This window comes from Equus asinus, chromosome 20 (assembly GCF_041296235.1).
Source record: "Equus asinus isolate D_3611 breed Donkey chromosome 20, EquAss-T2T_v2, whole genome shotgun sequence".
Classification (NCBI taxonomy): domain Eukaryota; kingdom Metazoa; phylum Chordata; class Mammalia; order Perissodactyla; family Equidae; genus Equus; species Equus asinus.
The window spans coordinates 89,632,650-89,646,199 of NC_091809.1; the positions used below are offsets into that span (position 1 = coordinate 89,632,650).

The 13,550-nt window shown below is 33.9% G+C and overlaps 1 protein-coding gene and 1 pseudogene across 1 annotated transcript; both read left to right on the plus strand.

The window, feature by feature from the left end:
• Positions 1 to 1,353: 1,353 nt before the first annotated feature.
• Positions 1,354 to 5,558, plus strand: LOC106828918 (putative olfactory receptor 56B2). Its single transcript, XM_014837733.2, has 2 exons — positions 1,354 to 1,361; positions 4,598 to 5,558. Exons 1-2 carry the CDS (start codon positions 1,354 to 1,356, stop codon positions 5,556 to 5,558), a joined length of 969 nt encoding a protein of 322 aa, XP_014693219.1.
• Positions 5,559 to 11,993: 6,435 nt separating this feature from the next.
• LOC106828917 (putative olfactory receptor 56B2) lies at positions 11,994 to 12,948 on the plus strand (annotated as a pseudogene).
• The last annotated feature ends 602 nt before the right edge of the window (positions 12,949 to 13,550 follow it).

A 13,550-nucleotide genomic window follows, 5' to 3' on the forward strand; every position in this document is an offset into this window, starting at 1 on the left:
TTGATTTTTCTTTTTCCAATTAATAAAAATACGTAGGCATTACTTTTATTACCTAGTCAAAGGAATGTAAAACTAGAATCATTTATTGTGTTTTATTATCATTATTCCTATTATGACTATCCTCATTACTAAATCATAATTTGGACACCTAAATATTCTTAACTTAATATGCACACATAGTAAGCCTGAACTTTTGATGAAACTCTATAATTCCATAACATTCACCATCATCCTTGCTTGAAATAAAAAATAATCCAGTAAAAGAACACATGAATGTGTGTGAGAGTGATTGAAAGATTCTGAAACATTGTAAGCGCCTCCAACTTGTGTCCTAAAGGGTGTTACACACAAAGAAACAAAACCCTGTAAAAGTGTTATAAATTGCTATTATTCATTAAAATTGCATTGTGTTCATTTTCATTGCTGGATCATCTTATAGGTAGTAGGAATACAAAGCTTCCAATAATTTCCTTCTCTGATAGGGATTAGCTGAATTCCCGTAGCAGCACCTGTGTCTACTGTTGTATAATATTCCCTTGAGATATATAACACATATTTTTTTAAGGAATTAGTTCAATAGTACAGATATCAAGGGATTCAGAGGGACAGAGCAGTGAGTGTATACATATTGTAAAAGCATGATATTGTTGCTCAATACCCTGAACACCTGGACCAGATTGCATTCAACTCGTTTTGCTATTCAGAAACTAAGGTATTAAGGACATACCAAAGTGAAACTAATGATAAGATTGTTGTTGTTGCTAGTACTAAGATGAATTGGAGGGAGGCTTTTAAGTATATATGAACTGACCACTATACTATCGGAAACTGGTTTGATTCCATCTAACCTTTTGCCGGCAAAAATGCTGTAAAATGTTGGGTTTTCTTGAAAGTGTTTATTTCCAAAATTCTCAGATTGCAATTCAGGATAACTATCCATCATGATTATGAATATCTTTGTTATTTTCCTAACCAAATAGGAATCAATGGTTCTGTTGTGGTGGAAGTCAGGTATGAATCACCCACATGACAAGAATAATGAGGGAAGAGCTAGAGAACAGTTCTCTATCATAGTCAGCACACTCTTACCTCTTCCTGCCCTCCTCTTGTTCCTAAGAATGAGAGTCTAATTTATTGCTTCAGATCTAGACAGGCTTATTTGTGACTGTGTTTCATCCACTTTAGGTAGCAAAACCTACTTGGAGGAACCCACTGTTATATTGAGGGGAGAACGTGGGTTTTAAAATTGACGAATGTCTAATGAGGAAACAAATTTATTTTCTATGCAGTTTAGAAATGAGAAGAGACAACAGAGGATAAAAAAACTTCTATTTTATAAGTAGCCACAGTCATATGTTAATGTTACTATTTTAATATACCTGTCAACCCACAGCATAATATGAATCCATTTTCCTTGCAGAAAAATTAAACTGTAACATTTTGTAGTCATTTTAAGTTTGATTTGGAAAAACGCTAGTATAATTTGTGATTAATACTATATTACTTGGTATAAGCTGGGATCATTCACTGAGAGCTTTGCAAAGATATTGAAAATGGGACCTAAAATTCTCATATAACAGTAAAACCAGTGCTAGTGATCAACACTAGAAGTATAAAAAGAATCATGAAGAACAGAAACATGATATTGATTTCGTATTTAGGAAATGTGTTCTTAAGACTACGGCACAAGGAATCTCAGAGATATAATTACTAGTCACAATTTATGGGTATCTATGCTTTCCCTAATTTTTCTACCTGCTTCTGCTGCATGCACACAAAGAATTCAGAGTTGACTGTTCAAATGTATTGAGAGAGAGAAATGAGTAATGATCCTATTTGTTCAACCACTCTGACAATTTGTACACACTACTCAGATATTTATCAATAATACATTTCAAAGCCTATCATATTTCCACAGTAATCAACTACATATGCATGTGAATACATATGTATATATACACATATATGAATTTTTACAATTTTGGTTTTTAATGAAAATTTCTAAAAAAGTGTGCAAAACAAAGTTGCTTGCAGACATTGAATACAAATTTATAAGTCTGAGGGAAAGAAACTTGATGGCAATTTTAGAACGTAAGGAAACAGGTTCTTATAAACCAATATTTTTTTTTGTTTATATTGCAAATTACAGGGCTTTTGTTAGCCTTGCAATCGTGAGGTTAAATCCCTTCCAGTGCCTCAAAACAGGAAATTGAAGATCAGCTAAGTCGTGACTGATTGAAATGAATTTGTCATTTTTAAATTTTCTACCATACACTAACTGAAAATGATACTTTCAGTATTTTCTATTTCCTTGCAGAAACTGTATCAGATCTGCACATGAAACAATTTGATACATTCAGCTTAAATTGTTCTGTGTCAAGCATGTTGTCTACCATTTCTCAAAGGTTATGACCCAACATTTATTGTTTGGGTCTCTATTTTGTCTGATAGTAATATTTCCTCTCAAATTCTGGAGTATGCGTTTGGTATGTTAATATGATTTCCATTTCCAAAAACATCATGTGTATACTTTATTTATTGTTTTCTTGGCACTTCCCCTTCAATGTTCATATATATGTGTATATACCTTATTGCATAAATTTTTATATAACTGTAAATTATGACCAATTTGTAGTATAATTTAACTAATTAATCTTTGTTTCCCAATCCACAATCTTTGGTTTTTTCTGCCATCTTATTTTTTTCCTTGCTCTAAGAATTTGTGATGACACAAGAGAGGTCTTTGAAGAGCACTCTTATTAAACACTTCATATGTTACTTTGAAATTTATAAAGTTGCTTTTTACAGTATCTAAGTGTCACCCTTTGTTGCAGACACATAAATATTAAACAGGGATGTAGGTCTAAAAATGGAATAAGGAACAGCTTGATATCTCTGATTATTCCACTCTTCTAAACAATGTTAACCATTCTCTTATTATGCCTGTAAATTTACTCTGGGAAGAAATTTTAACTAATATTATGAATGCAAATATATCAGGTGTGATGAACACCAAGGAGGAGGCATCATAAAAAATGAGAGGGTTGAACCCAATATTCACATTGAAGTGAAAGACCCACAGTGTCCTTCTACTACTCAAAGCCAAGACCACTGGCAGCCAGTCACATATTGCTCCTGATGGAGAATGCTGAATTCTTTTTGGAGAAATTGAAAGTCCATGAGAAAAGATCTATAAATACTAATAAGTAAGGATGCCAACAATGAAATAAAGAGGTTCCTACTAGAGCACTAAAGGTAAATCCTACCAATTAATATGACTCATTCATCATATCAGTTCAAATCAGCTTTCTAAAGACTTCTTTATTAAGTCTGAATTAAGAGCCAAAGATCGCAAAACATTTGAGAAATAGTTCCAAAATTAAAGAGAAAGAACAAAGTGAGTTATAAATATAAACTATAAGATTCAGAGGTTATTAAAATAATATATGTGAAGCAGAATAGAGGTATTTATACAAATACATATCTTCTTTAGTTTACCTTTCTTCATTATGTTTTAAGTACTATGGAATGCCTTTGGATTAAGATGAATATATCCACCAAGTCTATATGTACATTGCACTTCTGTAGAAACCATAATTTTAAACCACAATATTTTCCAAAAAATCAGTGCTTTTATACTACGTACTTAATATTTGAAATATTGAAAGGAAACAAACAGTAAATAGCACACATTTGGTAGAAACAAACCATGAATATCTATTTCAGTTTTTACCTTAAAATGAATACATGATTAAGTCAAGGAAGTTTCTTAGATAGAGCAATTTGATTTTACTAATTTAATTTTTAAAACATTTACCTGAAACTCATTTTTTCAAACATCTGCTTTAGGCTTTATAGTGTGGCTCTCTGGAGTGCTCCAAAAAGGAAAAAGTGTGTCCAAGTAGGGGAAATGTACTCAAAACCACAGTCAACTGGATTAAAACAATACTGAGATTCCTAAACCACATTTTCATCTTGTAGTTACTTGGCTTTCAACAGATCATTAGCAATACTAGACAGCAGTTTCCTCACTAAAACATTGGTGTGCAAATTTACCTCATAACCTTAATTAAAATTAAATGATATTCATGGGTATTTCACAAATTTGCAAGTCCCTGAATAAAAAGATTTCTTTTCCATATCCTATACTCTAATCTCTTACCTAAATGTCTCCATGCAAACAAATCTCTACACTTATTCTGTACAATAAGTTTTTAAAGAAAACAGTGATTTAGCAAAATGAAACCTAAGAGGCCAGGCTGGGATATCAGATAGCTTTCTTCCTGTCCAGTTTCTATGCCTTAAGAGACAGAAGATAATAACCAAGGTCCTGATATTCTCTAATGTTCTATTTCTCAATAAGATGGAAAATAGTGACCTGCCTTGCAGAGTTTTTGTGATGATTAACTGAATTAACATCCAGAATGTGTGACTCCTGTTCCTGTTTCATTGGAAATGTCCAATAATGTTAGCAGTGAGATGAGAATATTTAAAGATGATAATTTCCCCTCTTCAATATCACGAACTTGGGTTACTTCTTTTGAAGTACTGTTAGAGAGATTATTAATAAGTTTGAATACCTTTCCTTTCAGTGAAGGATGTTCCAGGATCTCAGAGATTCCAACAGCTCTAAGTTCCAGGTCTCTGAGTTCATTCTGATGGGATTCCCAGGCATTCACAGCTGGCAGCACTGGCTCTCCCTGCCCCTGGCTCTGCTCTACCTCTTAGCTCTCAGTGCCAACATCCTTATCCTGATCATCATCAATCAAGAAGCAACCCTGCACCAGCCTATGTACTATTTCCTTGGCATCCTGGCTGTGGTGGACATGGGCCTGGCTACCACTATCATGCCCAAGATTCTGGCCATCTTATGGTTTAATGCTAAAGCCATCAGTCTCCCTGAGTGCTTTGCTCAGATGTATGTCATACATTGTTTTGTGGGCATGGAGTCAGGGATCTTTCTTTGCATGGCTATAGATAGATATATAGCCATTTGTCAACCACTACGTTATCCTTCAATAATTACTGAATCTTTTGTGCTCAAAGCAACTATGTTCATGGCACTCAGGAACAGTCTGTCTACCATCCCAGTGCCTGTCTTTGCTGCTCAGAGACATTACTGCTCCCAGAACCAAATTGATCACTGTCTGTGCACTACTCTTGGTGTCACTAGCCTAGCCTGTGATGACAGTAAAATCAACAGCATCTACCAGCTGTTTCTGGCCTGGACACTCATGGGAAGTGACCTGGGTTTGATTATTTTGTCATATGCTTTGATACTTCGCTCTGTGCTGAAGCTGAACTCAGCAGAAGCTGCATCCAAGGCTCTAAATACCTGCACTTCCCACCTCATCCTAATCTTTTTCTTCTACACAGTCCTTATTGTCATTTCCATCACCCACAGTACAGAAATGACAGTTCCCTTCATCCCAGTTCTACTCAATGTTCTGCACAATGTCATTCCTCCTGCCCTCAACCCCATGGTGTATGCACTCAAGAACAAGGAGCTCAGGCAGGGCTTATATAAAGTTCTCAAGCTGGACATCAAGGGCAAGTAATATGTAGAAGGTACTTACTTTTGGAATATCTCCACATATATATGCATTATATTTTGCAAGTTTTGCAAATGGCAGAAGAATCAAGAAACATTGTCACTGCAGCAAGTTTTCAGTTAGTATAAGGAATCACTGGCTATTAAAAAATTCAGAAAAAGTGGTGAAACTTATATTTGAAATCTCAGTTGTCAAGAAAATCTTCATCCCAAAGAATAACACAGTGTTGTCGATTGTCTCAAGGAACCCAAGTGAAATATACATTTCATTTTCTTACCTAGATTCCCTGGCTAGAATGTCCAGACAATGCTGAATAGAGATGGTTAGAGAAGATATCTGCCAATCTCTTCTTTATAACTAGAAAGATTAATCCATATACTTTTGATGTAATTACTGATCAGATAGGAATTATTTCTGCCATTTCTCTATTGGCCTTCCAATGTGTCTTATATCTTTTTAAAATGGGCCAAGAATTTGAACATACATTTCTCTAAAGAACACAGGCAATGCCCAAAAAGCACATGAAAAGATGTTGAAAATCACTAAATTCAAATCAAAACCACAATAAGATACCATTATATAACCTAAAAATGCTACGATATTTAAAAAAGAAAATTGGCAGATGTTGGCAATTTTCTGGAAACACATTAGAGTCCTCATACATGGCTTAAGGGTATTAAAATCACACCGGAGCTGTTTAAACCAGTTTGGTAATTAGTCAAAAAGTTAAAATAAACTAGCATATGACTTAGCAATTCAACTCCTAAGAATATGATCAAAATAATTGAATTCAGGTGTAACAACAAAACTTGTACACAAATGTTCAGAGACCCATTGTTAGCTAAAAAATGGAAGAGATCCAAATGTCCATCAGTTGTTGCATGGATAAACAAATTGAGACATATATGTACAAGAGATTATTATTCACCCGTAAAAAGGATGAAGTACTGATATACGCTCCTACAGAAGTGAACTTTGAAAACATCATGCTAAGTGAAAAAAGTAACCAAAGATTAAGTGTCGCGTGATTCCAATTTTATGGAATCTTCAGAATAGGTAATCCATTGAATCAGAAGGAAAATTAGTTGTTGGCAAGGGCTGGCGGGACAGTTCCAAAAGCAGTGACTGCTTAATGGTTATGGAGTTTCCCTATGAGCCAATGGATACGTACTGGAATTATGTAGCACAGCATGGTTGCACAGCATTGTGCATGCACTAAAGTGACTTGATTGTACATTGTTAAATGATTATCTGATGGCATGTGAATTTTGATCAAAACATGATAAAGTAGAAAAAAGACTGTGCTAAAACTGTTCTCTGTATGAATATTTGTTGCATCATTTCTTACAATATGAAAGAACATGTATATCTAAGATTAGGAAAAGGATCAAAGAAATTATATAAACACATCCGATGTACTTTTAACTAATGATAATATCGCTGAATAATCTTCCTTTAAAGTGCTCATTGTATAATGTCATTAAAATGGGACAATTTATGTTTTAATAGGATATTATCCAAACATTTTTCTAAAACATGTATAACAAAAGTATATTGAAAATATTAATTGTCAATCTTATCACCGTCTTCATTATTATCTCATCATTTGGGCATCTAAATATTCCTAATTTAAGATATATCCATGATAAGCCTAAACTTTGTATGAATTTCTACAGTGCCAGAATATTAATCCTCAACTTTACTTGACAGAAAAATTAAGATGATAAAAGAACATATGAATGTGTGTGACAGTGATTGTAACATTCTGAAACATTGTAATGGCTTCCAACTTGTCTCCTAGAAGACTTTACACATAAAGAAATAAATCCTTTTAAAAATGTTAAAATTCCTAGTATTCATTAAAATTAGATTGTGGTCATTCTCATTCCCCATATATCTTGTACACATACAAGCACACAGATACATGCATGACTATGAAATTATTTTGTTTGGGGGCATGATCTTATAAGTGATAGGAATGGAAATATTTTCCTTCTCTGATAGGGGTTAGCTGAATTCCCACAGCAACACCAGCATCTGATGTTGTACAATATACCCTAGGGATATATAATGCACATGTTTCCTTTAAAAATTAGTTCAACAGTACACATATCAAGGGGGTCAGAGAAAGAGGACAGTGAATGTACATATATTATAGAATCATAATTTTTTTTGCCTAAGACCCTGAACACCTGGACCAGACTGCATTTAGCTCATTGTTTTGTTATCCAGAACCTAAGGTATTAAGGATATACTAAAGTGAAACTAATAATAGAGTTGTTGTTGCTGCTAGTACTAAGATAAATTGAAGAGAGGACTTCTGAGTCTATATGAATTTATCGTTATACTATCAGAAATGCTGGTTTGATTCCATGTACCCATTTGAAGGCAAAAATGCAGTAAAAGATTGATTTTCTTGGGGCCTGCCCTGTGGCATACTGGCTAAGTTTGTGCATTCCACTTCAGCAGCCCAGCGTTTGTGGGTTCAAATCCCAAGCTCAGACCTACATCCTGAGATGTTAGCTCAGGGACAATCTTCCTCAGCAAAAAGAACATTGTGTTTTTCTTTAAAACTTTTATTTCCCCAATTCTCAGATTGCAATTCAGGATAAGTGTCCATCATAATTATGAATACCTATGTTATTTCTCTAACCAAATAGGAATAATTGGTTCTTTTGTGGTGGAAGTCAGGTGTGAATCATCCCTATGACAAGAAGTAATGGGGGGAGACCTAGAGATTAGTTCTTGGTCACAGTTAGCACACTCTTGCTTCTTACCTGTCCTCCACTTGTTCTCAGAAGGAGAGTCTAACTTCCTTGCTTCAGTTCTACAGAGATTTATTTTTGACAGTTTTTCATCCATTTTAGATAGCAAACCTAATTGGAGGGACCCACTGTCATATTGAGAGAAGAACATAGGTTGTAAAACTGAGGACTGTTTAGTGAGGAAACAGGTTTATTTTCTTTGCAGTTTGGAAACAAGAATACACAACAGGCAATATAACAATTGCGTTTTATAAGTTACCACATTTGTATTGTAATGGTACTACTACAATATACCTGCCTACCCACAGCATAATATGAATCCATTTTACTTGCAAAAAAATTAAACTAGAATGTATCAAAATCATTTTTAATTTTTTTTGTAATTTTTTGGTAAAATTTTGTAAAAATTTTTGTAAAATTTAAATTTTTTTTGTAATGCAATTTGTGATTAATAACTGTATTACTTGGTATAAGCTGGGATCATTCACTGAGAGTTTTTCAAATATATTGAAGATGGGAGCTAAACTTCTCAGGTAAAAATAAAATCAATGTTATTAATCAACACTAGAAGTACATAAAGGAATCATGAGGAACATAAATATGATATTTATCTCATATTTGAAATTTGCATAATAAAAAAGGAATAATATGAGTTTACAAGAATCTATTTTCTTATATTTCAATATATTTTATTTTATATTCAATAAAATGTGTATTCAATATGCAATATATTTTATTTCATATATGCAAGTATATGAAATCACTGTAAAATAAGACCAATTAATAGTGTAGTTCCTTTAATTAATCTTTATTATGCTTTCCAAAATATTTGTTCTGTCTTCCACCTTTTCTTTCTCCTTTTTTGAGATTTTCTTTGTTTTCTCTAACTTATGATGTGTAAATTTTGTTTTTCTGAATTTAAGTTTTCTGTTAATTTATGAGGTAAACATTATAGTTCTGTTTCTTCTAGTGGTTCTTCTTATGCTGTCCAAAGAATAATATTTAGACTATGGTGTAACAATTCTTAAACTCTATTATGAACTTTGATTCATTTACTCCTCATCTATTCATTCACTCAAAAACGTTTATAATGTCTAATATGTGCATGATGTCTTGCTAGACACTGCAAATATAAATACAATATGTTCAAATATTAAGGGTTTGGTTAAATTGTGGTTGAATCAAAGATATAAATAAATTTTTATAATACCATGATGTTAAAATTAAAAAATATATATTGATCAATGGACAAATATATTTCTTACCTAGGAAGACTACCACTTTTCCAATTACGTCATATTAAGACGATTTAAAGGGTGGGTCTAAATGCTCTCTGAGAGAAAGCAGAGTCTTCAAGAAGAAGGTGGTGATTGAAGCTAAGTTTGGTCATAGGTGGGCACAAAATAGAAGAGGGGATTGCAAAATCACAAAGCTAAAATTAGTAGTGTGATATGAGTAGGAATTAGCAAACAGTAACGGAATGGAACACTGATCTGGCAGAATCCTAATCTTGCTTCAGGTATATAAGAGCATTTGTTTTTTACTCTTTGAAAAATTTCCTAAACTTTGCCAAAATTTTGCTTAGTTTCTATTTCTGTCTACTCTTGTATGACTCTAAGAGTTTATGATGATACAAGAGATGTTTTCGAAAAACACTTTTATAAATAGCTTGCCTTATGTTGCTTTGTTATTTTCAACAGGGCACTTTTTGTAGTATCTATTCTATCATTCTCTTGTCTGAATACATAAAGATAAAATAGGGATATAGGCAGAAAAACTGAATAAGGAACCACTTGATATCTTTGATTTATCCAGTACCCTAAACAATGTTAACTACACTGTTATGATGACTAAAAATTTATTCTGGAAAGAAACTTTAGCAAATACTATGAAGACGTATATGTGATAAAGGCCAAGGATGAAGCATCATAAAATATGAGAGAGTTGAATCCAATATTCACATTTAAGTGTGAGATCCCTATTTTCCTTCTGCTACTCAATACCAAGAACACTGGCCACCCATCATATTTTCCTCCAGGGTGAAGATTGTTGGATTCTTTTCTGGAAAAACTGGACCCTGAGAAAAGACCTACAAAACACTGAGGGTTATAAGGATAAGGATTTCTTATATTGAAGGAAAGAGGTCCCTACCAGAACAGTAAAGGTAAATCCTGCCAATTGATGACACTCACTCACCACCAGACTTTCAAATCGACTTTCAAATCGACTTTCTAAATACTCTTTATTAAGTATGAATTAATGATCAGAGATTGCAAGACATTTGAGAAATAGTTCCAAAATTAAAGTTGGAAAACAAAGCAAGTTACCAATGTAAATGATTGAACTTCAGAATTTATAAAAATAATACATATTAAGTAGAATTTATATATTCATATAAATAGATAACTTCTTTACTTTTCTTCGTTATATTGTAAGTATAATGGAAAGTCATTACTTGGTTAGGATGAATACATCCACCAAGTCTACATAGGTACTGCCTCATAATTTTGAACCACTAAATTATTAACTTTGTGTTGTTATATTACATCCTTAATATTTTAAATATTGAAAGCACACATTTGGTAAAACATCATGAAAATCTGCTTTCAGTTTTTATATTGAAGTATTAATAAATGATTAAATCAAGAATGCCTTAACATTACATTATTTGATTTTAGCAGGACTTGTGTCAAAACATTTATATCAAACTCATTGTTTTTATTTTTTTCATGTCTGCTTTAGTCATTGTATTGTAGCTATCTGGACCATTCCAAGAAGCAAAACTATATCTAAGTGTGGGAAAGTTACTCAAAACCAGAATCAACTGGACTCAAAGAACACTGAGATTTCCCAATCATATTTCTCTCTTTTATTCTAGCTGAGCTTTAGACATATCATTAACATTTTTCAACATCAGTTTCCTCACTAAAAAAAAAAGGGTGTACAAACTTAGTTCACATATTTTAGTGAAAATTAAGTACTATTCATAAGTATTTCACAAATTCTCAAGTACTTGAATCAAAAAAAAGTTATTTTCTTATATTCTATTATCTACACTCTTACCTAAATGTTTCCATGCATGAAAATCTCTAATCTTTAGTGTCTAAAGAAGTCAACCATTAGCAAGGTGGTTAGGGGCACAAAAGCAGTAAAGAGGCACATATGTACGGGGACAGATAAAAATTAGTCTATTAGTGGTGAACACAATGAAATCTATACCGAAACTGAAATATAACACTGTACATCTGAAATTTACACAAGGTTATAAGCTAATATGACCTAAATTTAAAGAAAAACCAAAAACGAAATTTAAGAGGCCAGCCTGTGAAATCAGAGTGTTTTCCTCTTGTCAAGCTCCATGACTTACAAGATGGAAGATAATGACCAAGGTCCTGATTTTCTCTAATGCCCCTCTCCTTATTTATGTGAAGGTGGAGATAATGTGACCTGCCTCATGGTATTTGTAATGATTAACTAAGTTAAAACATAACTAAGTAGGTGCTATCACAGTTCCTGTTTCATTAGAAATATAGAATAATGTTAGTGATGGAATGAGAAAAATAAAGGTGATGAATCCTCCCACTTCAATATCATGAACTCAGGTTGCTCCTATTCAACTATTTTCAGAAAGATTATTAAAAATTGTAACCTTGAAGATCAGTCCTCTTAGTGAAGGATGTTGCAGGATCTCAGAGATTCCAACAGCTCTAAGTTCCAGGTCTCTGAGTTCATTCTGAGGGGATTGCCAGGCATTCACAGCTGGCAGCACTGGCTCTCCCTGCCCCTGGCTCTGCTCTACTTCTTAGCTCTCAGTGCCAACATCCATATCCTGATTGTCATCAATCAAGAAGCAACCCTGCACCTGCCTATGTACAATTTCCTGGGCATCCTGGCTGTGGTGGACATGGGCCCAGCTACCACCATCATGCCCAAGATTCTGGCCATCTTATGGTTTAACACTAAAGCCATCAGTCTCCCTGAGTGCTTTTCTCAGTTGTATGAAACACATATTTTGTGGTCATGGAGTTAGGTATCTTTCTCTTCATGGCTATAGATAGATATTTAGCCATTTGCCAAGGCTTCTGCTATCCTTCAACAATTACTGAATCTTTTATGGTCAAAGTGACTGTGTACATGGTACTCAGGAACAGTCTGTCTACCATCCCAGGGCCTGTGTTGACTGCTCAGAGACATTACTGCTCCCAGAACCAAACTGAGTACTGTCTGTGCTCTAATCTTGGAGTCACTAGCCTATCTTGTGATGACAGGAAAATCAACAGCATCTGCCAGCTATTTTTGGCCTGGATACCCCATGGGAAGTGACCTGGGTTTGATTATTTTGTCGTATGCTTTGATACTCTGTGCGAAAGCTGAACTCAGCAGAAGCTCCATCCAAACCCTTAAGTTCTTGCACTTCCCACTTCATCTTAATCCTTTTCTTCTACGCAGTCCTCGTTGTCATTTCTATCACCCATAGTGTAGAAATGATAGTTCTCCTCATCCCTGTTCTATTCAGTGTACTACCCAATATCATTCCTCCTGCCTGCACCCCAATGGTATATGTACTCAAGATCAAGGAGCTCAGGCAGGACTTATGTAGAATTCTTAAGCTGGACATCACAAGCAACTAATGGAGAGAGGATATTCACTTTTCTAATTTCTCCAGATATCTACCCAATATAATATCCAATGTGTCCTTAATTGCAGAAAAACTAAGGAAAAGGGGCACTTCATAGATTGTTGGTTATTATAAGGAATCAATGGCAATAATTGAAACTTAAAGAAAAAGTGAAACACATTTCAAATGTTTGGGCTGCAAGCAACAATCGTAATCAAAAAGAGTAATGTTATGATTCTTATTGTCTCAAGGAATCCAAGAGAAATGCAAGAATATACCTGTATTTTCTCAGACCTCTCTTTTTTCATGTCTTCTTTGTACGCATGTTCTGCACTCTTTTTTCTTGCTTCAGAATGTCTTTCTCTATTTCTCAGTTCACAAATAAGATAGTACTTGTTGCCAAAATTTATCATATTCATTAGTCCAAGACATTTCAGATTGACTTGGAATATTTTTTTCTTATTACAAGTGTCCAGTGTAGCATTCTCATTGTCCATGTCTGGTTTGGCAATTCTTTTATGGAATACTTAATCATTGTCCAAGAGCCATATCTTTCAAATGTCACTCAATAAGTGAACTGAATAATGTCCTTAGGATACCAGAAAGCAAAAACTA